The sequence below is a fragment of the Pteropus alecto genome, unplaced genomic scaffold (assembly GCF_000325575.1).
Source record: "Pteropus alecto unplaced genomic scaffold, ASM32557v1 scaffold59, whole genome shotgun sequence".
In the NCBI taxonomy this organism is placed as follows: Eukaryota; Metazoa; Chordata; class Mammalia; order Chiroptera; family Pteropodidae; genus Pteropus; species Pteropus alecto.
The window spans coordinates 993,501-1,017,362 of NW_006443292.1; the positions used below are offsets into that span (position 1 = coordinate 993,501).

Sequence of the window (23,862 nt, forward strand, 5' to 3'; positions counted from 1 at the left end):
TGTTTCTAATACCGTGATGGCGGATCTGTGACAGCAAATGCTTTTTCTTTAGAGTATTTGGACGTTCATGTAGTTACATTCTCACTGCTTTTGTTTATTATGGCTGATATTTCATCGGATATTTAAATCCCATCACTTTTTAATTCGCCTCTGTAATCTGCTGTTCTCTTTCCCACCCTAATGCACCAATAATTGTAATGTCATCCACAATGTCCATTCGAGTCTTTAAAAGTCTTATTTTAACAGTATGACTGCTTTATCCAGAATCAAGGTGTGGTGATCCACAGTCATGGATGGCAACGTAGCTTAAGGTAGAAGCACGGGTTTTGTGGTTAGAGAGAAGCCAGTTTGGGTCCTGGCGCTGCCACTTACTAGCTGACGAGTTGCTTAATATTTAATTCTGATTTTTGATTTCTTTTTGTGTTTCATTGGAGTCATTTTACCCACCTCTATTGTGGTCATGAGGATTCATGAAAGTCTTGGACAACAAGTAGTGCAATACTTGCCCATAGTCATTGCATTATAAAGGGTCACTTATTTATCATCCCCACACTAATTACCCACTTGGTTTGGAAATTTGACAAATGTGGCCAATGTGTGTTTTTTTGAAGTAATTATTTCATATGGGGATAAAATCGAGATGAACACAACCCAACTATAGAAATGTTATGAAAACACAGATTTCATATTTGCATAAATACTAAGTTGTCGATATTATTTTTGAATGAATGAATTTAAGCTGTCATACTTGTCCATTTTTTGTCATTGACCACAACCTTAGGTAATTGATGTCTTTGTTTAGAAACTAATGACTTAACCATGAAGAATTTTCCAACTCTGTTGCATTGCTTGCAATTTAAACAGTGTCACTGCTTTATTTCTCTAAAGTGTGAAGTTTTCAAATGGATTTAATCTGCCATTTTTATAAAAGATATATTATGCTTAGGAAAAGCCAACGACTGTGAAGCCAGGCTCGGCAAAGCTGGGATTTATGGAAACACAACTTTTTTAAGTCACCTGTCGGGAGATCAGATACGCGTTTCCTCCTTTTTCTAAAGACAACATTCAGTAGATAACATTGACTAATAAAATAGTCCTTCGCATTTTGATCTTAGTTATACCCTCGTTTTCCTGGTGAGATGATCAGTCTTGTCAAGAATGTTGGCAGAAATGATTTCAAATATGTCTTTTGGGAAGACTACTAACTTTCAAGTCTGGTCACCAGGTACTTTGGAGACCTAAGAGAGATACGGGATTATAGGTTTTCTTTAGGTTTGTTACTATTTGTAATAGAAGGTTTCTTCTGTACAACTCAGATCTTTGGTATGAATAATCATTTAGATATAGATATAGATGGCTGGAAAGTTAACTGTTAATTTTTTTTTTTAAGCAGTTGGTCATAGCACTTATAACACCATCCGATGTAATAATGCTTTGATAGTAATTTATTTGTACCTAATTTCCCTGACAGTGATACATCTCACTTAGATAAGACTTCCAAGAACATATGTGTAGTACAGCAAAGGGAGAGTGTACCCCTGAGGAATCCTGGGGTGTTTCTGTAGGAGGGAGGAGGGGAGGGCTCTGGGCTCATGCTGGGTGGATTTAAGGGAGAATCAGGGGAAGCTGGGCCCAGCTCTGGGCTCTGGCCTGAAACCAGGGCAGTTTAACAGTTGGGCAGCCCAGTAATCTTTGTTCAGGAGGCAGGAGGAACGAAGTAGACTTTGGGGAGCTGGCATGCAAGAAACAATCACCCAACAGCAGGCGTATTAGTCGTTTAGCAGCCACGGTGTGATCTTGGGGGAAAGTTTTCTGTTGACCTTGCAGCTGGTCTGATCTCTGTTAAGTATATCGTTCTGAATTTTAGCAGGATGAATTTTCTTTTCTCAAATGTCTCATGAAGATGCTTGTCTTTTCCTCTTGGTCCTGTTCTAGTGTCCAGGACAATTCTTGACATAGGGTGGGAATAAAATACACCCTTGCCCCATGTCCATTGAAAGAGTAACAGCTTTGATTGATGACATACTTAACTTCTCCTAGCTGAAGAGGGCTCCTTTCACGAGGAAATGCAAGTCCCAGTACATGCTTGCACAAACGTTCATGGCTTTGTTTAGATCAGGAGGCCATTATAATGTCCCTACTGAATGGCAGGAAGGCAGACTGTCTCAGGGATTGGTGTCTTTTCTGTGAGTGTGATTTTCAGTGAAGTAAAGGACCTTTTGAAAAGAAGTATAGCGTTCTCTTGTTCTTATTTTCTGTGCAGATGCAATAGGCAGTGGATAATGTAAGATGTGGTGTAGGGCTTGTTATATACAGCAGTGCTGTAGATCTACTTTATTGAAATCTGAATAGGTAGAAAGCTAAAAATGAAAAAGCATTTTTCATTTCTTTCTCTTAGCTGGTTTTACTCTTCTGACTCTTGCTTCGTTGGGGACACATTCTCCACAGCAGCCCGTGTGGCCCTTAAAACATATAACAAGTCAGATCCAACCTTCGGCTCCCTATCCCTCCCACTGCCATGACTTCCCAGCTCCCTTAAAATCTAAAGTCTTGGCTGCTCCCAGCGCCTGCTCTGATGCTGTCTCTTCCCACTGCCCGTTAGATCCTGCAGGTCTGGCTGTGCTGACCTCTGCTGTTCCTAGGGATACAGGGAGGATGCTTCTGGCTGGGGGGCTCTGCATAGAATCCTCTTACCCAAACACCTAATGTTTCTACTTCCTGTCACTTAGGTGTCTTCTCGTGTGTCACCTCTTTGTGAAGTGGCTCCATCTCCCCCTCCACACTTACACACCCCGACCAGAACACGAGCGTCAAGAGAGCAGCTTCCCTGTCCAATTTGGCCACTGAATTGAATATATAAGAGGTCAGGTCAGCCTTGGAAAGCTGATCCTAGGAGTCTATTAGAAAGAGGAACTTTCAGAGTTTACGATTAATCAGGCCAAATTCAACCTAGCTCCCATACATTTTGCATCTGCAACAGCGGTGTATAATCAATCACTCCAACGACCTGAGCATTACAAAGAAAACTTATGTTATTTTTGGAAACATGGCCATTTAAAGAATGTTTATGGTCATTGCTGCATATTGAGTTTTCATCGCTCTCCAATCTCATGAGCCTTTCTTTTCTGTGTTATTTATGATGTCACAGCTAAATCAAGGCTGAGGGTCACCAGATAAATGGATTTGTTTTAATGTTGTGAGTTTGAATCTCTGCTCTCGTTATGAGTGATTCTTCTCTCAAAGGAGATGCAAATCTTTTTTCCTACCTTTGCCTCATCACCTGGCTGCACAGACAGGCATCTGTGTCCACTGTTGAAAATGCAAATTATATGATTGGGCTGGAGGAAGCAAACGGAATCAGTGCATAATATAGTTTGTAAACGTTAGACTAAAACTGGAGACAAATGAGATCATTTCTCGAAATTAATGCCTAACGAATTCCCCAAGAGAAACAGCCTTTAGCCGAGGTGACAGGGGTATTTACTGAAAACTCGATTTAAGTCACACTTGCATTTTTTTTAACAGGCACGTTGCCCGTTTCAGCTTGTCTGATTTGTATTGTGTTCGTTACCTGATACTTCTTTTTGAAAGAAGAGACACAGTTCTGAAAATAGTCATTGCCCAAAGGGGGAAAACAAATTCTTTTCTTAGTATTGCCAATCATTTTTTTCCCCTCAACAGATTAAAGGATTTAATCACTCAGGTGCTCTAGAAATGCTCTCTCCATTTTTTTTTTTTCATAATACATCCTATCAGCAGATACTTTTGAGCAGGCACACCCAAAGTAAGTTTACATACTTACTTCTAAATTATGCATATGTACCGTGGTACTGATATTACATATATTATTAAACATACGCAGAAATAGAAATTAAAAGGACGCCTCTGAATGGAAGTTCCAGTATTTTCTTCATATGCCCTGGGGCTGTCCTGGACTGTGCTTGGGGCACGTGCAGTCCACTCTGGGGATGCCTCCCTCCCCACCAGCCTAGAGCACGTCCCAGCTTTGCAAGATCTCACTAAAAATGCACCATGAAAAGGTGCCCAAACTGCACAGGAAGGCTGGAAGGAGAATCATTGGCTAACGTCCCAAAAGAAGCCCACTGAACAGTTCATCCTTCACCTGCAGAGCGGAGCGGAGCAGAGCGCCTGTGCAGGTGCTGCCCAGGTGTTGGGGGGTCGCTGGGCCGTCTCGCTCGCTGTTCTGTTCTGTTACTTCAGTGGTTACTGCTGCTGCTTCGGTCTCATCCAACATTTCAGTACGCGGAGGCTTCCGAAAATGGAAAGGTTTTTTTTTTTTTAAATTTGGTAGCAAACTCTGACTTGAACTCTTACAAAACTAGTTGGTCTCTTTATCCCATTTAATGTGAATCTTGACACATTTGATTATGGGATGCTGACGCAAACACTGTTTAGGTCGTTATGTATTATATAATACTTCCTTTTTAAAACCTTAGGTTCTGAATTTCAAAACAGACCTGGCGCACGTAGGTCACGTAAGGGGAGGTAAACTGTGCTGCTTTTACTTGAACTTTGAAGCTTGAACCGCACCGGGGCTTGGGTCCCTGCCAGAAGTCCATTTTGTAAAGGAGGCTACTTTTTGACGGTCCTGCTTGGCTAGAAGGCCTCGCTGTGTACACATAACCAGCTGAGCCGCATTTGAAAAGAATCATGTGAAGACTGCGGCTTTAATTCGTGCTTCTCATGTGCACGCTTGTAGGTGTGCGCGCATGTCTGTGTGTGTGCATGTGTGCACGTTTCCTAGTCTGTTATTTTAAACTCCTAACATGAACTGTTGCTTTTGGGGGATGACCAGGAAATTGCTGGTTAGCATAGTGGCCGAGCATCATTTATCAAGATCAACGGTCTATAAAGTCACTCTTAATTTTAACTTCACTCTGCAAGTTAAATCCAACAAGACTGCGAGATTTATGGAAGTCATAGCTGCAGTGTTTATATGTTCCATTTAGTACGCATTTAAAATATTTATTGCTTCTCAAAGGATATATAAAAAGGTTTGTACTATATTACTTTAGTTGCAAGATGAATTGGGTATATGACTCCTCTATGGGAAAAAAATCTAGATTATTATTTCTTCTTTGTAGTAGTACAAAATGGACTCCTGACTTCAATCTTCGTGACCGTCAGCCTGTTTATTAAACAGGGCAGGACACAGTATAAATTTGGATTTTTGGCTGAGCACTCTGTTTATACTTAAAGAGAGGTTTTTAAGACGGGGGTTGGTACATAAGCCCACAAATGTAAGCTATTAATTCACTCAGTTATCCACATTCAACTTTCCTTTTATTTTCCTTAAGGATTTTATTATGCGCCACTAACAAAAGTAAACTCCCCCCAAAAGAGTTAAGGGAAAGAATCAAGGTGAAAGCGTCTCAAGCAGGAAAAGGCGAATCTGAGGTGACATTAGGGTAAATGAGGTCACAGACAGGAAACTCTCAGCTGGGTCTTGAGTTCTAACCAGTCGCAGGAAAGAAAGGCCCGATTCTCACTGTCTTTTAGATAAAAGCAACTGCTTAGGAAGTGAGCAGCTATTTTTAGAACTGAGTAATTTTTTTCTTATTTCTTCCTGGGGTACCTCGATGGCCATTAGCGCTGATTTATAACTTGTTTCTGTGGCTTGTGTCTGTCATTCAGCTTGGAATCTTGGAGCTCGTGTGTGATCTCATCGAACTTTAGATCTCCTGTTAGCCACGAGGCACTAACTCTGCTTCTGACCAGGTGACTGTCAAAACGCTCGTCTCTACGAGAGCTGTGTGTTTGCTCTTCTTCCGATTTGGTCAGGGATCACATGCACACAAGTGCAGAAAAAGGCATCGGGAATTCTCTACAAATAGTGAAAGCATAAGAGAGACGGGTAAAGGAACCGAGTCTAGTGTGGCTCGTTTAAGGGGACGCATGGACTTGGGGGACATTGTAGCTGGGGCCCTAAAGCCGTAGTCTCCATCTTTTGGTTCATGTGCCTCTATTTTTAAACATTGTAAAACACATACCCTATTTGTATGTATTTGTATGTGTTTGTACATGTGTATTTATTTAACCTGGGACTCGTGTATACATAGTTCAGAGCTAATGTAACATGTACATTTTAATTCACTCAAAAGAGACATTGCAAAGGAAGGATGACTGTTGTAAAAGCAGATTGTGGAGATAGTTGCATAACCCAGAAAATTTACTAAGTATTGTTCAGTTATACACTTAGAATGGGTCGATTTTATGTTAATAAATTATGCCTTAGTAGAGAATTTTTAAAAAGGAAGGATGAAATGGAGATGAAATTAGCAGTATATAAAGATTTACAACCTTGCAAGTATTAAAACCTTTTGCTCTCACCCAATTTATTAATAAATAAATACTCATTTTTTATTAAGACCAATGGGATTAAACATGTCATCATTAACATTTTTAATCAATTGATTTAAAAAAGCTCATTCTAGGAGTGTAATTACCACTTTTGTCTGTTTTTCATTATAAGGATTATCTTTAGTTCATAGTTGCTTTGCAAGGATCTCTTTCAGTTAAACTAGATAACATCCTTCAATCTCTTTAGCCAGACATGCAGGCACACACACATACGTGTGCTCATGTATAGACGCGCACACACACGCTCCACACACTCTCAGTGTGCAGCACACCTGGATGATTGTGAGAGGGCGTGGCTTGTAATCCCCCGCTCTGTGCTAGGGAACATCCATTTTGCCCTCAGAGCAGCCGAAAACGGCTCGTGATTGGCTGGTGAATGGATTAGGTGAGGGGACCACTTTCCTTCTCTTCCCTTTCCGAGCTTTGTGTTTCTTCATGAGCACCTTTCACAATGGGAACCGCTCACGTACGTTTTGTGACCTACTTGTATTTTTGTTGTTATAATTTATTTTTTATCTGTCTCCTCTGCCAGGATGTATGCTCCCTGAGTTCAGGGACTTTGTTTTATCCATGTGGCATTACCAGCACTTGGACTAATTCTTGGCACAGAGTCTTGGCTCAGTAGATATTATCGAATGGGCGAATTGATCTGTGTATTAGATTTAGCAACAGTTACTTTCAGCTTTAAAATAAAGGTAAATATATGTAGAAGTTCTGTTATTTAACTCCTGCCCACACTGAGGTGCTCACACCCAGCTTTGGACACCACTGCCTGCGGGTGGGAGGGACGTGAGTGGCAGAGAAGGACATGGAAGATGTGGAGTCAGTGAAGGCCCAGGGCCACGGTGGGTGTTCCATTGAGGGACCAGACTCCCTTTTCCGGCGTCTGACGTGTGAGTCAGACCCACCTTTCCAGTCTTTCCTTCTGCAAGAGAAGGAATGAAAATGCTTAATTAGAAAATGAAATAGGTAAATGTAATACCTCATTCAGAACAATGTAAGGCATTTTTGAAATATTGTGCAAAAAGGGCTGCTGGTAATGTTCGAAGGATTCATGAGATTTGAAGAGTGGCATTGTGACATGTGACTTTTTCCACACTGGCAGGATTCAGGTGGATTATGTCATTTTGATTTGTTTTGAAGTACTGCTTTGTGACCTAATTGGAATCCAGTTGATTCAGTTTGTTTGTGCGTTTGTTTGTTTAATTTAAAGATTAGGCTTAATGTACATAGACTAAAATTTACATAGACTAAAATTTACCCTTTTTAGGTATATAGCTGTCTGAGTTTGGGAGACATGGACAGTCCTATAATGACCACCACAGTCATGATATAGAAAGTTTTCATCACCCATCTGAAGTCCCCTTGTCCTCCTTTGTAGTTAATCTCCTCCCCCTGCCCCTAGCAACCACCGATCTTATTTCTGCTCATATAGTTTTTCCTTTTCCAGAATGTCATAAAAGATGGTATCACGCAGTATACATAGCCTTTTGCATTTGGCTTCTTTCATTTAGCATAATGCTTTTATATTCATCGATGCCAGTTTGTATATTAGAAGTTCATTCCTTTTTTATGGCTGAGTAGTATTCCATTGCACGTAGTGCCTCATCAGTAAAACCCATTCACTAGCTAATGGAAAGTTGGGTTGTCTTAAGTTTTTGATGACATCGAAGAAGATTTTTATAAACATTCGTGTACAGGTGATTGCGTAGACATCTGTTTTAATTTCTTTTGAGTAAATTCCAATGGTGGGATTGATGGGCCTAGGGGCAATTATATGTTTCATTGTATAGGAAACTGTCAAACTGTTTCCCTAAGTGCCCGTACTGTTTCCATCACTGTCGCTGTTTGTGGGAGCTCCGGCTGTTCCGCATCTGTGCCGGCAGCTCGCGTCATCAGTTTTTTTGAAAAGCGTTGTTTTAGTTCTGAGGATAATGGTATGCCTGTGACCTTACTTTCATTTTCCTCTTTTTAAACTGTAAATTTTGCCGTCATCACTTCCCTTTGCCTTGAGGAAGTCTCTGCACCCCGCTCTCCCCTTCACTGGCTCCGTTTGTGTAGACTGTAGAATTGACACCTTATGAGATACTGCCATCAGTTCTGTTTCCGCATATTTATAGTACGTGTTAGACGTCGCCTTGCCCTCCATTGAATCCTTACCATTAGATTATAAGTGTCTCGTGGGCAGTTTTTGTGCCACTCTGATAAGAATCGGTGGTCACTCAGGTAACAACTCAGCATTAATTGCTTTTTAGGGTATAAGAGAATAGAGTCAGCCCTGAGAAAATTATTATTATTATTATTATTATTTAAGGCTTTTATTCATAATTTTTTTCATATCTGTATCATGTTTAAAATTTTATTTTATTATTTCAAGGATACAGTACCGTCATATTTTTGTATATAAGATGTTCTTGGTAGCTTTTTAGGACTTAAGAGAAGCACGTTTGCCAGTTTTCAGTTCTGATTGGGGATTAATCAGTGGGACTCTGCAATTAACATTATTGTTTAAGCTATTAGTATGAGGACTTTTTAATTGCTCCAGCTACGTTACTGTCATCTCTTAGAATCGAATGCTATTTCTAAAGCATCCACTGAAAGGTCTCCTATTAAAGCAGTTAGGCTTAGCTGGGCTTGATTTCAGATTCTGCCCATTTTTTAAGCTCTCTTCAAATTCAATTGTAAGCATAATTAATGTTTTAAGGAGATAATAATATAGATGTATCCCTAGAACTTTGGTTATCTGACTCGTATCTTTTCAGTGATTTCATTATAAAGATTTGGGCTTGATTTCAAATTTCACTAATTTTCAAGTTCTGATCAAACTCAGTTGTAAGCATAATTAACATCTGAGGCCGATAATAATATAAATTTATCCCTACAACTTTGAGTATCTTGAATCAGATCTTTTCAACGATTGCCTTATAAGGACTTACTGAAAACTGATGTTTTGATATTAACTTTCAGTGTTTCTTATGTAAGCAGTCTCGTGAATATAGCAGCTTTTATGTGGATTGAGTTTATCAGGCTCACATGCATATGATTATGCACTGCTCTGTACAATTTCATAGTATTTCATGTTAGTTTTTCCTCCAAGCACATTTAATATACCTAAAATTCTAAAGAAAATCTTCTCACCTGAGTGTTTTCCACAGAGCCCATTATATTCCAAGTCCACAGGTAATATTGCTCTCAGGGCTCAGCTCTGCCTGAAGAATATTGTTATTCTCTGGCCTGGACAATTCTGTTCCAACTCGTATGTTTGATAGTGATATTGTTTTGAGTTTGAACAAGAAGGGATGTCCAAAGCAAATGGTTTCAACGGAGAAAATAGTCCAACTTGAAAGTATTTCACTCATCCGCCCATCTTTCTTACAAATGCTGGTCCAGTCTCCCACTTTCTGCCGTCAGGATAAAACAAGGGAGACAAAGCAACGTGGCGGGCTGGGCACGAACTGCACTAGTGGTTCCAGCTGGTGGAGGTAGTGTCCCCGTTGGGGACTTTCGAAAATGCATATGATGCTTTCAGTTGTCACATTGACAAGAGACATTGCTAGCGTTGGGAAGTGGGTGCTGGGGTTGATAACTATCCTCCTACAATGCGTAGGATGAACAAGTTGCATTTTCCTCATCCGTAAAGTTGGGTAAGAATACATACTGTATGAGACCAGTTTGGACATTGCTGATGATGTATGTGAAGCAGTGGACACAGGGCTGGATGCATAGTAGGGACTGGTAAAGAATCATTGGCATACCTGTCAACCCTTCAGCGACTTCCCAGTCCACTCAGAGTTAAATCCAGAGTCCGCACAGTGGCCTGCGGGGACCTGTCTGGGCTGACCTCCTGCTCCGTCCGAACTCATCTCCAGCCAGCCTTTCTCCTGGCTCCGCTCCAAGCACGCTGGCCTGCTTGCTGTCTCTCGGCCCTCCCGAGAGATGGGCCTACCCTGGACCTTCTACACTTCACCTGGCTTCCATGTGGATGGCGCTACCCCAACATGCACCGCTTGCCTGTCTCCCTTACTCCCTTCCGTTCCCTGCTCCCCTTGTCCGAGGGGGCTTTCCTGATGCCCAGTAGAAAAATGGCAGCCTGGTTCTCCGCAGCCACCCCTTCCCCTCAGCTCTTGCTCTTTTCCTTTCTATCACCCAGTAAATTAAAGTTTGTTTTTTTTTTTCTTCTTCTTCTGGTCTGTCGCTTCCAACCGATTCTCCCATCACTATTAATTGAGGAAAGCATGGTCCCTTTATTTTGATATGAGACTGCCTTCATGGTATAATGATGTGATTATCTTTGAGTATGTGTTTTGAAATTGGTCGCAAATCTGCAGAGGTCATCAATAAAATTAGCCATAGCGTGTTAGAATTGTTGCGGTTTCCTGTCTGCTTGGAGGAGGTGTAATTATTCTTTAGTTGGATAATAGGTGTTTGCTGCTCTGTTGATATAGGCATGGACTTGGGAAATGCTTCGAAAGGTTATGTTATAAAAGAAACCACTGGCTTGGCGTTCTAGAAGTTATAAACTATGGTGCTTATTTAAAAGATAGGTATTTTTATGTAAAATTTCCTTCGTGCTTTGGCAGGTGCAGCCATTTCTCTGAAAGATTTTTCTTTGTGTTATCAAAAACGTGTCTTAATTTAGTGGCTTATGGATACACACAACCGTGCATGCTCTGTTTCATACCAGAAACGCTGTAGGGAGATACGTATAAGGTTTCCTTTGTTCTAAACTAACATTTGTTTTTAGCCTAACCTTTTGATAACATTTAATATCCCAAAATAGCTTCTGCAGTCTGCAGTAACTCAAGTAGCATAAGCATTTTACTGGACGTTAGCATCTCCCCCTTGAAATATCCCTCTGCCTGTGATATCTTGAAGACACTTGGGAGGTTCTGTTTCCGCAGGTAATTTCTAGATAAAGAAACCTTGAGATGCGCTGATGGTTTGAGGCAGGACATCTGAGGTTGTTTTCTAATGCAGGAACTGATTAAGAGCTCTCTTTGTGGCCTGGTGAGGGGCCATTAAGCACAATTATGTGAAGAAGTGAATTACCTTCTTACACTTGGTGTGTCCTGGGAAGGCTGTGCAATTGTTTATTGCACAGTGCTTGACTTTCAAAACTTGGGTCTGTGGTTGCATGGCAGATAATAAATATTCTGATAAAAGAGTCAAGAAAAGTGTGGTGTGTGTGGGGCGGGGGGAGTGGCAAGTGATGAGTAGCAGTTCAGTCAACAAATAATTATTGATTGAACACTGTCGCCAGAGAAGCTGTGCCATTATCTGTGCTTTTCCCTTCCTTCCAAACCTATTCCCCTTATGCCACCAAAACAAATCATACCAAGATTACCAATAATCTGTAAGGCATCACATGGATGCTTTCAGGGCTGGAGGAGACTAACCTGCAATCAGCACCCATGTTCTTGACCACTTCCTCTATAAAACGCCCTTCCTCTGTCTTCTCTGTTCTGAGTTCTGTTTGTCATAGGTGATACCACACTTCCCCTCCCCCACCCCTCTTGCTGCTGCTGTTGTGTTTTTTTGTGTGTATTTTTAAAATTCTCCTTTGCAAGTTTATCCTGCTTGAACAGACTGTGAAGTGCTGGAGTTCCTTAAGGCTCATTCCATCTTTTCATCTTATACTTTTTCTTGGCAATCCCACCCATATCTCTGCCTCCAGTTAGCATCTGAATGCCAGTCTCCCTCAAGTCTATCTCTAAACCTGACCCCTCTCTTAGCTCCACTAGCATGTGCCCAGCTGCAAACTTGGCTTCTCCACCCGAACTTCTCAAACACAAGGAAGCCCACGCTGAGCTTAGAATATCCCTTGGACTCCAGACCTCGGAGTGAATGGCCCTTGTACTCTTTTATCAGGCTGGACTCAACTCTGACATTCTCCAATCTTATTCCCTTTATTGGATTCTGTAAACTCAGCATCATTACCGTTTCTCCGTGTCTGTCCTCTTTTCTTTACTGATAGAAAAAGAATCAGAAGAACATAGGTGTAAACAACACAGTCAACCAACTTCAACTAAATGACTTCTGTAGAACCCTTCAACTGCATAATCAACCGTAAACTGCGCCGTAGAGAAAGCCTCCAACTGTAAAGGAATGAAAACATAGAAATTTTTTTTCTGACTTAATCCTTACGAATTAAGTTAGAAGTCAAAATACAGAGGTAACTAGACCATCTTATATATTTTAGAAAGTAAGCACTATACTTCTAAAAAAAAATCCCATGTGCCATAGAAGAATTCAAAATGGAACTTAGAAAATATTTTTAATTGAATTTTAATGAAAATATGAAATATCAAAAGTTGTAGGATTAAACTAACTCAGTGCTTAGAGGGGAATTTATAGCATTAGGCGCATAAATAAGAAAATAATATGGTCTGAAAATCAATATCTAATTTTCCATGTAAAAATTTTTTAAAAAGATTAGCCAGTCAAACCCAAAGAGTATAGAAAGAAAGAAATAGTAAAAAAATAAGCATATAAGTCAATAAATAAAATCAACAAAGAAAAAGTTTTAAAAAAGATTAGTAAACTGATAAACCCCTTGCAAAATGAATCAGGAAGATAAGAGATACAAACTATTACCAATATACTGTTACGTATTGACTTGGAAGCCCTGATCGGTGCAGAAAAAAAAAAGGTGTTTTGGAGAAGATGAAACAAAACTGTCCTTATTTGAAAATAATTTAGAAAATCTACATTGAAAACCAAAATTAATTATAATTCGGAGACAAATTATTAGAGTTAATAAATGAATTCAACAAGATAGTTGGAATTAAAATTCATGTATAAAAAAGTTAATTGTTTTTCTGTACACTAGGAATTCACAATGAAAATATAAGAAATATATTAATAACCATACAGCTGGGAGATACCTGGGAAATAATTTAGCACAATATGGGCAAGGTCGTTTCTGTTACAAGAACACCTAAATATACCCAGGTGCACAGATTCTTCTCCCATCTGTCAGGGTGCTGACTAATCATGTCGAATGTCATTGGCCTTTATCATTTTCCATAAGCATACACCATCAGATTTTCACTTTTATTAAATTTAGTTTAGATTTTTCTCTCCCTCCTCCCCATTTTAACAGGATGTGGTATGAAATTTTCTTTCTACTGGTGAGAAAAAAAATACTTTGATGGTTAACTAAAATGATATCTCAGAAATGACATCTTCTGTCTAATAATAAGTACCTGCCGCACTGTCGTTTGAGTTGATATTGTGATTGCGAAAACAAGGCCTTTTCGTCACATTTGCACTGAGGGAGGACTCTGAGAAACACCACATGAGTCTGTGTCACTGACTAATTCCAATACACATAGTAATGACTTAGGTCGCTGTCATTCTCAGAACCGCTTTCCTTCGTTGTGTTTCTTATGCAGATAGTGATTGTGGTCCAGGTTCAAAAAGAACCTCTGGGGCTGGCATTCAAAAGATTCGTTCTTTTTCCATTTGGCCATTTGCTAGCAGGCAGCCGGGGAGGATGTCTCGGTAAAAACCGTGATAAATGAAACTTCCATTAGACTCCTTGGCTTGCGGCCATTTCCTGTAAAGGCTTGTCCTGCTCTTAGTGGTCTGAAGAAGCAGAAAGCTTATTTTCTTCCAATAAATGAAAGCTGAAGTTTAGCAGGTAGAGCCTCATAGGTGTCTTGTTTTGTGAAGAGACTGAGCTTCTAGCACCGATGGCTTGTGGAACCGGGGTTAGGGTTGAACTCGTAGGCCTTTGGACATCTATGAACTTATGTTATGCTGGGAAATGGAACAAACACGTTTAAGTTTGTTTTTAAATATCTTCTGGGGTGAGGAACACTGAACGTATTTTAATTCTCAGATAGTTGGGTTTATCTCACAAGTCTTCTCTTCAAACTTAACTGTTTCTTGGACTTATTCTCTCAAGTTTCTTTTATTCTGAATGATGCACTGTTGCCTGGAGGGGTGACATTTCCAAGCATCAAAGAGACCACAGTTCAACAGTATGTTGGGTTTATGAGCACGTCTAAGAACGCTTTATGGAGGAGCGCACATATTATTGTATTTATAAGTTTATAGTTTGTATACCTGGTTCTGTGCCGCTTACACACATGAGGGAATTATGGTCAGAATGCTTTTGCAAAATTTATTAAAAGAGGTCTGGTTCGCAGAAAAATGGAATAAAACCACTCTATCCCTTATTCCCCGATAAACACAAATATGGAATCTACATAAAATGCTAGGCCAAGTTCCTTAAATAAGCGTTTCCTGATATTTGTAGACATAACTATCAGGTGTTTCAATTGTGATCCTTTGATGGAAACTATGATTTTGAGTCACGTTTCCCACTTCGATGGGTTCTGACGCCACAGGGAAGCCTCACGTTCTGTCGCCTCATGCTCTGTGTCCTAGGACTCCCTGAAGTTTTCTGCAGAGACGCACTCTTTCGCAGAGTGACTTCCAGGGTCTTCATGCAGCCATGGATCTGGATAAACCATCTGTCTGGGGCTCATTCAAGCAGAGGACCCGGCCTTTGTTTCTCAACCTGGGCAAGAAGAAGGTGAAAAAGAACCCAGACAAAGCCCTGGATGTGCGGGGAAGGCATCACCACCTGGATCGGCGCCTCAGCCTCTCCGTCCCTGACCTGCTGGAGGCCAAGGCCATGGCCCCCGAGGGGCGGCCTTACTCAGGGCCGCAGTCGTCCTACACCTCGGTGCCCAGCAGCCTGTCCACGGCAGGGATCTTCCCCAAGAGCAGCAGCAGCTCCCTGAAGCAGTCTGAAGAAGACCTGGACTGGAGCCAGGAGGAAGCGGGCCGCCTCCACGTGCCGGACACAGACGCCGAGGAGCCCTTCGTGTCCCCCGCCGAGGACAGGAGGGCTTCCAGCAACGGCGTGTATGATCTGCTCCCGCAGAGGCCCCGCCGAGACGAGGTGCTGGAAGAGCCAGAGGTGAGACCGGGCTGGGCACTTTGTTCCTCTTTGTTTTTCTTTCTTTTTTAAGTGCATCGAGTGCCTTTGGAAAATTTGGTTAGGAGTTATTTTCGTGGTTAGCTTGGATGGAGAGAATGTCATTTACGAGAATTTAAATTAAGGTAATATTGATTGCACCCAGTGTTCCCATTAGTTTTGGGGTTGACCTCTATGTATTTAAAAACTATTACAAATAACCTTTCTAGGAGACTTCAAGGCATTAAAAGCCCTATTGGATGGGTTTTCCTTTTTCCATCTGCTGGCGAAGAAATTAAGAACATAACTTTTTCTCTGAATTGGCTTGAGTATGTGTCTGTCTCTCTGTTTCTATATCTCTCTGCACTATGGCCCAGGCCCACCATAGGCAAAAATTTATATTTCTAGTTCTAAGAAATGTATGGACGTGTGTCTCCTTTTGACTGCCAAAGACTGAATTTCCTCTTACTTCAGATGTATGTGCGTGTGTGTGTGCACACTTAGCTGTGGGCAGCTTTCACTTGCATTCTCTAAAAAAAAAAAAAAATTAAAAGACCCAAAAGGAAAGGAAACAAATTTTTAGTAATTCCGTGATTTTACAAAGCATTAATATTTCTGTAAAACAGCCAAATATAATTATGAGACAAATCTTGTATATTTAGAAAGAGATTAATTTAAATTCAATCACCAGATTGTGATTTGATGATCTATTTAATCATATTTTTTAAAAAAAATTTTCTACATCAATGAAGTAGGTTTCAGTGTTGAGGAAACGGGTTAATTTTTCTGTGTTCCAGGTTAGAGTGATCATTGCATAGAACACTGGTTATTCAACTGAGATTTTTGGTTTTAGTTTTAGAATCGAAGCCTATTAAATATGTCATATATTTCAGTTTTATTGGGGCATGGGATTGAGGAGGATGTGGTCAGATTCTTTTGGAAGCATTATTATGTCGAAACAAAACTACCCATTAAATGACTAACTGTTTTTTTCCCATTACCATTGATATTTATGAGATTCTTTTTGTAACAATTTTATGATTTTTTACTGCACTTATAAATTTGAAATATAGATTTTTTACTAATCAAAATAGAAGTTAAGTGAATTATTAACTAGTTTAGTATGAAGGAGGTAACGTGTTAAATAATGAATGGAAGGTTAATCTTTACTTCTTATTACTTATGAACTAATGAGAAAAAAAATGGGTGGACTTCTTGGCTTTGATATACTGACCATCTCAAGTTAGACGAATTTGTTGTAAGTCAGTGCTGTTAAACTCTTTTAGCATTTCAACAGCTTGGGCCGAATCTAAATATTTGAATGTCTGTTCTAACAAAGGCACCATAAAGGTTAAGATTGGAAATAGAGATGGATGAGAGAGACCCTGCCTTGGAGCTGTGATCTGGTGGGAGACAGCTTTGCGCAGCACTAAATGTAGCAGAAGAGGCCAACAGATTTGGAGCTGTCTATGCAAAACATCCAAACCTTGTCTCCTGGTAGATAGAGGGGATCAGTGGGTGGGGTATGAGGCAGTGTCCAAGCTGGCACGGAGCGGTAGGAGTCGACAGGTGAGGGGATTTGGCGAACATGGGCCTAAAGTATAGGTGGGACAGTTGACGGGGAGGGGGTGAGCATTTGGGGGCTTTCTGGAGCGATGGAGGTCTGGAGAGGTGGGCTGTGCCGAGGGGCTGGCTGGTCAGTGATGGCAGATGGATGCGCGTAGTGGTTATTTTCTCTTCTCCAGGCTAAATGCAGAAAAGGCTGGAATAAGCAGAGTTCTGTAAGGATAGGTTATTCTGGGTAATTTCATTTTTCCTTTTAAATTGGCCATTTTTTCCTTAAAAGAAAAAAAACCTTCTTTTTTTGCAAAAGAGCTTTTTGCTTCACTTTTCCTGCCCTAGGAAGGACAAGATAGAGATTAAGACTGATTCTTCATGTGCCACTTGAGGGTCATTTATCTGCTTGGTGGCCCTTTTGCAAAGGATGGAGGGACTGGGCTGTAGCTAATTAGACTCATAGGATCACTTGGGGGCCCTTGCATTGTTCTGCCTACCCCTTCCTTCCTGTCCTCTTCCCCCACTCCCTGCTGTGTGGGGCGGGACGATCTGCGCTGTTCGGCCCCTCCCACTACCTGAGAATCCAGTCTATCAGGTGGCACAGAAGGTGGTCACTCCCTTGCTTATCTTCTCCACTAGGCTATGTCAATTTGGGGGGCGGGAAGCTGAGGAAGTCACCTCTAAGGACAGTCACACCTTTGCCAGGTACTCTTGGTGTAACTTACTTTGTGTGCAGCTTCCTAGAGGGATAGGTAGGGGAAGAGGTGCCCGTGGTCCAGGGCACCACTGGGGTTTGTCTCACCTGCTTTGTGCCCAGTGCTGACTTGATTTCTGGCTGAGCCTGCAGCCATGAGATCTGACCCCAAATATCAATACCGTCTGAATGTTCTAGTCGCTTTCCAGTCCTGCCAGTGCCAGCAAAAGAAGCGAAGTGTTGACTTACAGTGACGGGGAAATGGAACAATGAGGCAAAGGAGAAAACTAGAGCTGAGGGGAGAGGAAGAAGGACAGTGAGATCGCAGAGGCCGGCGGTGCCTGGAAGTCAGTGCGCGCGCTCGAACCAGCCGTAAAATCAAAATGCGATAAAGTAGCTTTGGAGTGAAGAATATGTTGGTAGAAAAGGATGCGTCTCTCTCCTGAGCCCGGGTTCCCGTCACACTGATTGTCCCACAAAAACCCTGTCTCAGCTTCGGTTGACAGAATTCTCTGTCCCCGAGACACAGACCATCATTTCTTGGCAGCATCACCTAGTTGCTCCTAGTTGCTCAAGCAAAACTCCTGTGAATAGTGTTAGACTGTTTGACTTTTCTCACTTTTCATGTTCTATGAGATCTTTGTTTATTCATTTCACATCAGTCTCCTCCCTCATCCACTTCATTCCTCTCTTACCAAAACTCTCAGGTCCTTCAACCCAGCTGACACCTTCCTTCTCTTTGGTGCTTTTCCTGATTCTACGATGAGCGTAATCACCCCCACCCTCATCTGCATGACCGCAGTGCTGTGGCTTTCTGTAGAAATCCGTAGAGGGAGAAAGGGACTGAAACAGGTAGAGGAGACAGAGAAGGCAGATTGGTAGTGGGCAAGGGCGTCACTGGGAGAGTCGCCAGGCTTCAACGTATATATTAACTGTCTGGCTCTGAAGACGGACTCATGACGACCATGTGACCGTGGACATCCGTCTCAAATCAACATGCCGATCTGCCCAGCCAATGCAGCCAGGATTCATTAAAGTTTTATGGCACTTTCTCTTCTCTCTACAGAGTTCAAAGGCAAGTCCAAACTTTTACTTAGATTTCCTTGCATGACCTCTCCTTTTTTTAATTGACATTACTGTGTTAGTTTTATGTTATCACTTTCCGTCAGGCCGATATCTTGTTGTGGTTGCCTGGCAACCAGCTTGTCTCCTTTGGTGACTGTGTGTCAGGCCTTCCGGTGGGAGAAAGGTGGTCTCGTGGCTTCACCTCACTGCTTTCATCATCAAGACCCGGGGCTTGGGAGGCAGTAAGGGCGCCTGACCCTCTGGCAGACTCCACAACCACCTTGTATTAATTGTTTAGAAGCCGGCCTCTCTTGTCAGGTTGAAAGCTCCTCAAAGTAGAGAGAATGTCTTCTTTTGCTTCTCCCAGCCTTCCTGCAAACCTTGCTTATGAGAAATGTATTAATCTATGGCATCTCTGAAGCCACTTTTAAGCCACGGTCCCCTGCTAGGTGCTTTGGGGCCATAGCAAATTCAGCTGGGTTGGAGAAGGTGGTGACACGCGGGGGCACTGGGGGGGAGGGGAGAGGTCTAAAGGCATCCCCAAATGTTACGCTAAATATAAAGGAACAGAGTTAAGGAGATTCAGAGGGAGAGTAGTGTATTTTTCCTTCTTTCCCTCTTACTTTGCTTTTTCTTCTCACTTCTCTCCCACTAGCTGTGGGTCCGCCCCACTAGCTGTGGGTCCGCCATCATCCATGGGGGACATGTTCCAAGCCCCCAGTGAGTGCCTGAAACCATGGATGGTACTGGACCCTATATAGACTATGTTTTTTTCTATACATACATACCTGTGATCAAGTTTAACTTATAAATTAGGCATAATAAGAGACTTATAATAACTAATAATAAATTAAACAATTATAGCAATACACTGTAATAAGAGTTATGTGAATGTGTTCTCTCTCTCTCAAACTATCTTATTGTCCTGTATTCACCCTTCTCCTTGTGACAGCGTGACATGATACAGTGCCTACACGATGAGACGAAGCGAGGCAGGCACCTCGGACAAAGGGATTATTCGTGTTCCAGGCAGGACAGGGTGGGACAGGGCGGGACAGTGTTTGATTTCATCACACTGCTTAGAATGGCACGCGATGTAAAACGTATGAATTCTTTATTTCTGGAATTTTCCCTTTAATATTTTTGGACTGTGGTTGACCACGGGTAACTGAAACCTCACAAAGCAAAACCGCAGATGACGGCAGGACTACCGTACTCGCTCATGCCTTGTAGAATCAGTTAAGTATTTAGAAAAAAACAGAAAGTCGCTTCCGGTTCCTATCCACAGCGCCGATGACGGACTTGAGACTTGACCAGCTAGTCGAAAAAATGCCGGATGATGCCAAGCAGCCCCTAGTCAGTGCTTGGTAACTGGCTGGGTGGGAGGGGATCAGTCGCTCTGCGAAGGTGGCCAGGAGAGGCTCGAAGAGGACGTGTGTCGAGGACAAGACTCGGATAGATGGACAGTAAAACTGAGTAGTTACATTTCACGTCTATGAGGCTAGAAAAACAGAACGTTCTCAGCCTCGTCCCTGGCAGTCAGTCACAAGTTCCCAACAAAGACTCACTGCTGCGATTATGATTGTACTTGCTAGCATTATTTTAGTTATTTGTATCATTATGTTTTCAGAATGACGTAGGTAGCCAAAGAGCATTAATTACTTGTCTAATGTCATCCAACTAGTAAGTGTCAGAGCCAGGATCCATATCCAGGGCACAAAGCTGTGTGTACAACAAGAATTTGGAAATACAGTCCTGAAACTTGGGAGAATTCAGAGCCGGTGATCGAAAGAAAGTTGGTCATCAAAAGAAGACATTTATTTTTCTGCGTCCACTATGCCCTTTAAAAATCAAGGGTAATGATAGTGATCAAATGAGCTGCTCATCGTGGTCAGCAGTAATAAATAATCTCAAATGGAAGAGTTATTATCTCTCCATGATCTGCACGATCTCGTAGTAGGGTATGTCCTTCCCAAATGTTTTATTTGGCAGTTGGAGTTTTAAGCAGCTAGCTTTGGTGCTAGCCTGTGTGGATGAGTAGAGCGGTTTAGAAAAGAACCCTGTTGGGATCTTTCTAGAAACTGCATGGCAACCACAGAGCTTCAGTTTGGTGACCACAGAGAAGCAGAATGACAGATCACCAGTTCTCCATCTTCATCATGATAAGAATGTCTGTCGGTGGCCACGGGATGGTCAGAATTAAGGGAGGGACTTCAGTTACTTACCACCTTCACTGAGCTCTTTCCTCCAGTCTTCCCAAGCACATCTGCTGTCAATAAATGATAATAATAATGATAATAATGATAATAATAATAATAATAGAATAGCAATGCCAACCTAATACCACTTACTGAGAGATTATGTGTAAAGAACTCTGCTCAGCACAATATAAATATTATCTCAGCGGATGGCATCTGTTTGCGCTCTCCATACGTAAAGAGCCTCATACAGTGCCTGGCCTGGAGAAGATACTCAGTAGATCTCCTTGAATGAATTACTTTTCCTCCTAACAATCTATAAGGTTAAGCATCTTTCTTGTCCCGTGTCATAAACTTTAAGTAAATTTTTCAGGGGCACAGAGCTAGGAAGCAGCAGAAGTGGGGACCGACTACAAGCCTTTCGGACTCGGGGGCTTCGTCTGCTGCTGGGCAGAGCTGCCGCTCAGCATGCAAGGTGAGGTGTTCTGCTTCTGGCTTCCCCTGGTTCTGGGCCCACATGTGGCACAGGGAAAGGAGCAGATGGCCAGGGTGCTCAGGTGAAGGGCCAATGTTCTTGCTTCGCCTTGGCAACCATTTAGCTTCATAGCTCTGGCTTCTTTATTTGTGAGATGGTGATGCTAATGACCACCCGTGGAGTCCTTATAGGAAGTTAATAGGAGTATGTATTTGTAAGTTATCAAATGCTAAACAAATATAAGGGGGCCATTATTGTTTTAAAGTATCTACTGCTAACAAACGTGAAAAAAAATGTGTGGAAGATCAGTGGATAAATACTCCCAAATATGGAAAGAAAAGTTTATTAAACCAAGGATGGCAAACTTTTTCTTAAAGGGCCAGTTAACAAATAGGTGTAGCTTCGTGGGGCCGTATGGGCTTGGTCACAGCTGCGGAACCTGGCGCTGTGAGGTGAAATCAGCCCTAGACAATATGTGCATGAACAGGTGCGGCTGTGTTTCAGGGCTTGAACTTTATAAAACTAGTGTTGGGTTGTAATTTGCCGAGCACTGTTTCATGCCATTACTTGAGTGAGTGGGGTATATGTCCACATGCACATCCACACACACACACAAGTTGTGTTTTGTATCTTAGATAGTATTCCAGGGGAATCACTTTTAGAGAACAGTCTTGGGGTAGGGGAAAACTAAATATGTATACCTTGATTGTATGGTCAATAACCTCCCAAAAAGATGTGGAAAAATCGAATATGAGCAGACTCGCCATCTGGTAGACCTGACTTTTTCTGAGCAGACATTTCAGCCTTGGCCTTGAATTGCCATGTGGGTGGTTTTGATGCTATTGCTGTGTCCAGGTATTGCTGGATGGTCTGTCTATGCATCTGATTCCCTTTGCTTATTTCGTTGCTTCCTTTGCCCTGTAGGTATTTGTGTTTGTGGCACAGAGTATTCGTATTCTCAATAACCTAGATGTGGGTTAAGTAATTAAGTAAATATGTATTATATAGATTGTTTGCTTTACTCATATACTTAATGGAGTATTTTTCAGGGACTATCTATAAGTGACCTCAGTCAGCTTTTCCCTCTCCTTTGACTTTCCTGGATGTGGGTGCGTGTCTCCTTCCACTGAAGTATAAACAGCCAGTAATGGCTTAGATTGTTTATAACTTGGCTTCCTGTGTATACCTCATGGTCAGGTCCTGCAGCCACGTGGAAGGTTGTATTTGCACAAGTTTAGTGCACACAAAAGGGACACCTTGTTTATTCACATCAGTGTCTTACTCTTAAGATCCTTGGTGACTAGAAGAGATTTTCTTTTTTAACTGGTTGACTCATCTCATCTAATATTTACCCATATCCTGCTGCATTTTAATAAATTTGCGTTCTTGCAGACAAGACATCCTCATCTAAAGAGAATGCAAGGCACGTACAGAGGACCATTGAACAACGTGGGTTTGAACTGTGCGGGGTCCACTTACACGAGGATTTTTTTCAATAACTATCTGAACTGGTTTTCTTCTGCGTTAGGAATTTGTGGTTGCGGGAGGCTAACTGTGTGCGTTGGTGCCATTTTATACAGGGTTCTTGAGCATCTGTGGATTTTGGTATCCATAAGGGGACCTGGAATCACTGTACTGTGGACACTGAGGGACAACTGGTATAGTTAAATTTGGGGGAGATCAAAAGTTATGCTTGGATTTTCAACCGCATTGTGGGGGTCGGTACCCCTGACTCTCCCCTGTTGTTTAAGGTCAACTGTATCACCTTCCTGTAAAGTTTAAATTAGCAAGATAGAATGTAAATACCACGGAGGACTCACTGTCATCACACACGCACACACCAGACCCACTTATCTGGAAGGCAGTGGTGGGAGTTGCGTGAGAGATGACTCATCTTACATTCATTTTCACATCACGATGTTAATGCTGTATTTCTGAATATTTGTATGTGATTAGACAGTTTGTCATAGTAACACTTTTTAGTATCGATGCTGTTCAGAATTACTTGTCTTTTCTTGAGTATGTCTTTGGAAACAAGTTGTTTAAGGTTGTTAAAACCAATGCTTAGTAGATAAAAGATGGTAGACCCGCATGACTGGAATATGACTCGGCAATGAAAGGGAATGGAGTGTTTATACAGATGACAGCTTGGATGGATTTCGAGGAATTGTGCCTCGAAAGATGCCAGTGAAAGATGCCAGTGTCTTTCATATATTCATGTACCGTATGAATCCGTTTGGGTGATATTCTGGAAAAGGTGAAACTGTACGATGACAGCAGACCAGTGGTTGCATGAGTTAGGGGCGGGAGGACGGCGTGACCACGGCGGGGTAGCGGGAAGGAATTTTGGGGGGTGATAGAACTGTGCTCTGTCATGATTGTGGTGGTGGTTACACAAGTGTGTGCCTGGGTTGAAAGTCATCACACTATAGTGACACGTGAACGAAGTCAATTTTACTATGTTATTTTTAACGTAAACATTTAAAAAACTCGGAATGCTTGATTACGCTTCTCGAGAACCCAGAGAAACATTCTAATGAAAGTGGAACAGCAGGGCTTCCTG

General features: G+C 41.8%; 1 protein-coding gene across 1 annotated transcript in view; it reads left to right on the forward strand.

Annotated features, from left to right (window-relative positions):
* The first annotated feature begins 14,783 nt into the window (after positions 1-14,783).
* MCTP2 (multiple C2 and transmembrane domain containing 2) overlaps positions 14,784-23,862 on the forward strand; it is a 131,898-nt gene continuing 122,819 nt past the window's right edge. Inside the window, exon 1 of the mRNA XM_006924133.2 lies at positions 14,784-15,313. Within this exon, the coding sequence (XP_006924195.1) occupies positions 14,843-15,313 (471 nt within the window). The 5' untranslated portion in view covers positions 14,784-14,842. The remainder of the gene's footprint in view (positions 15,314-23,862) is intronic.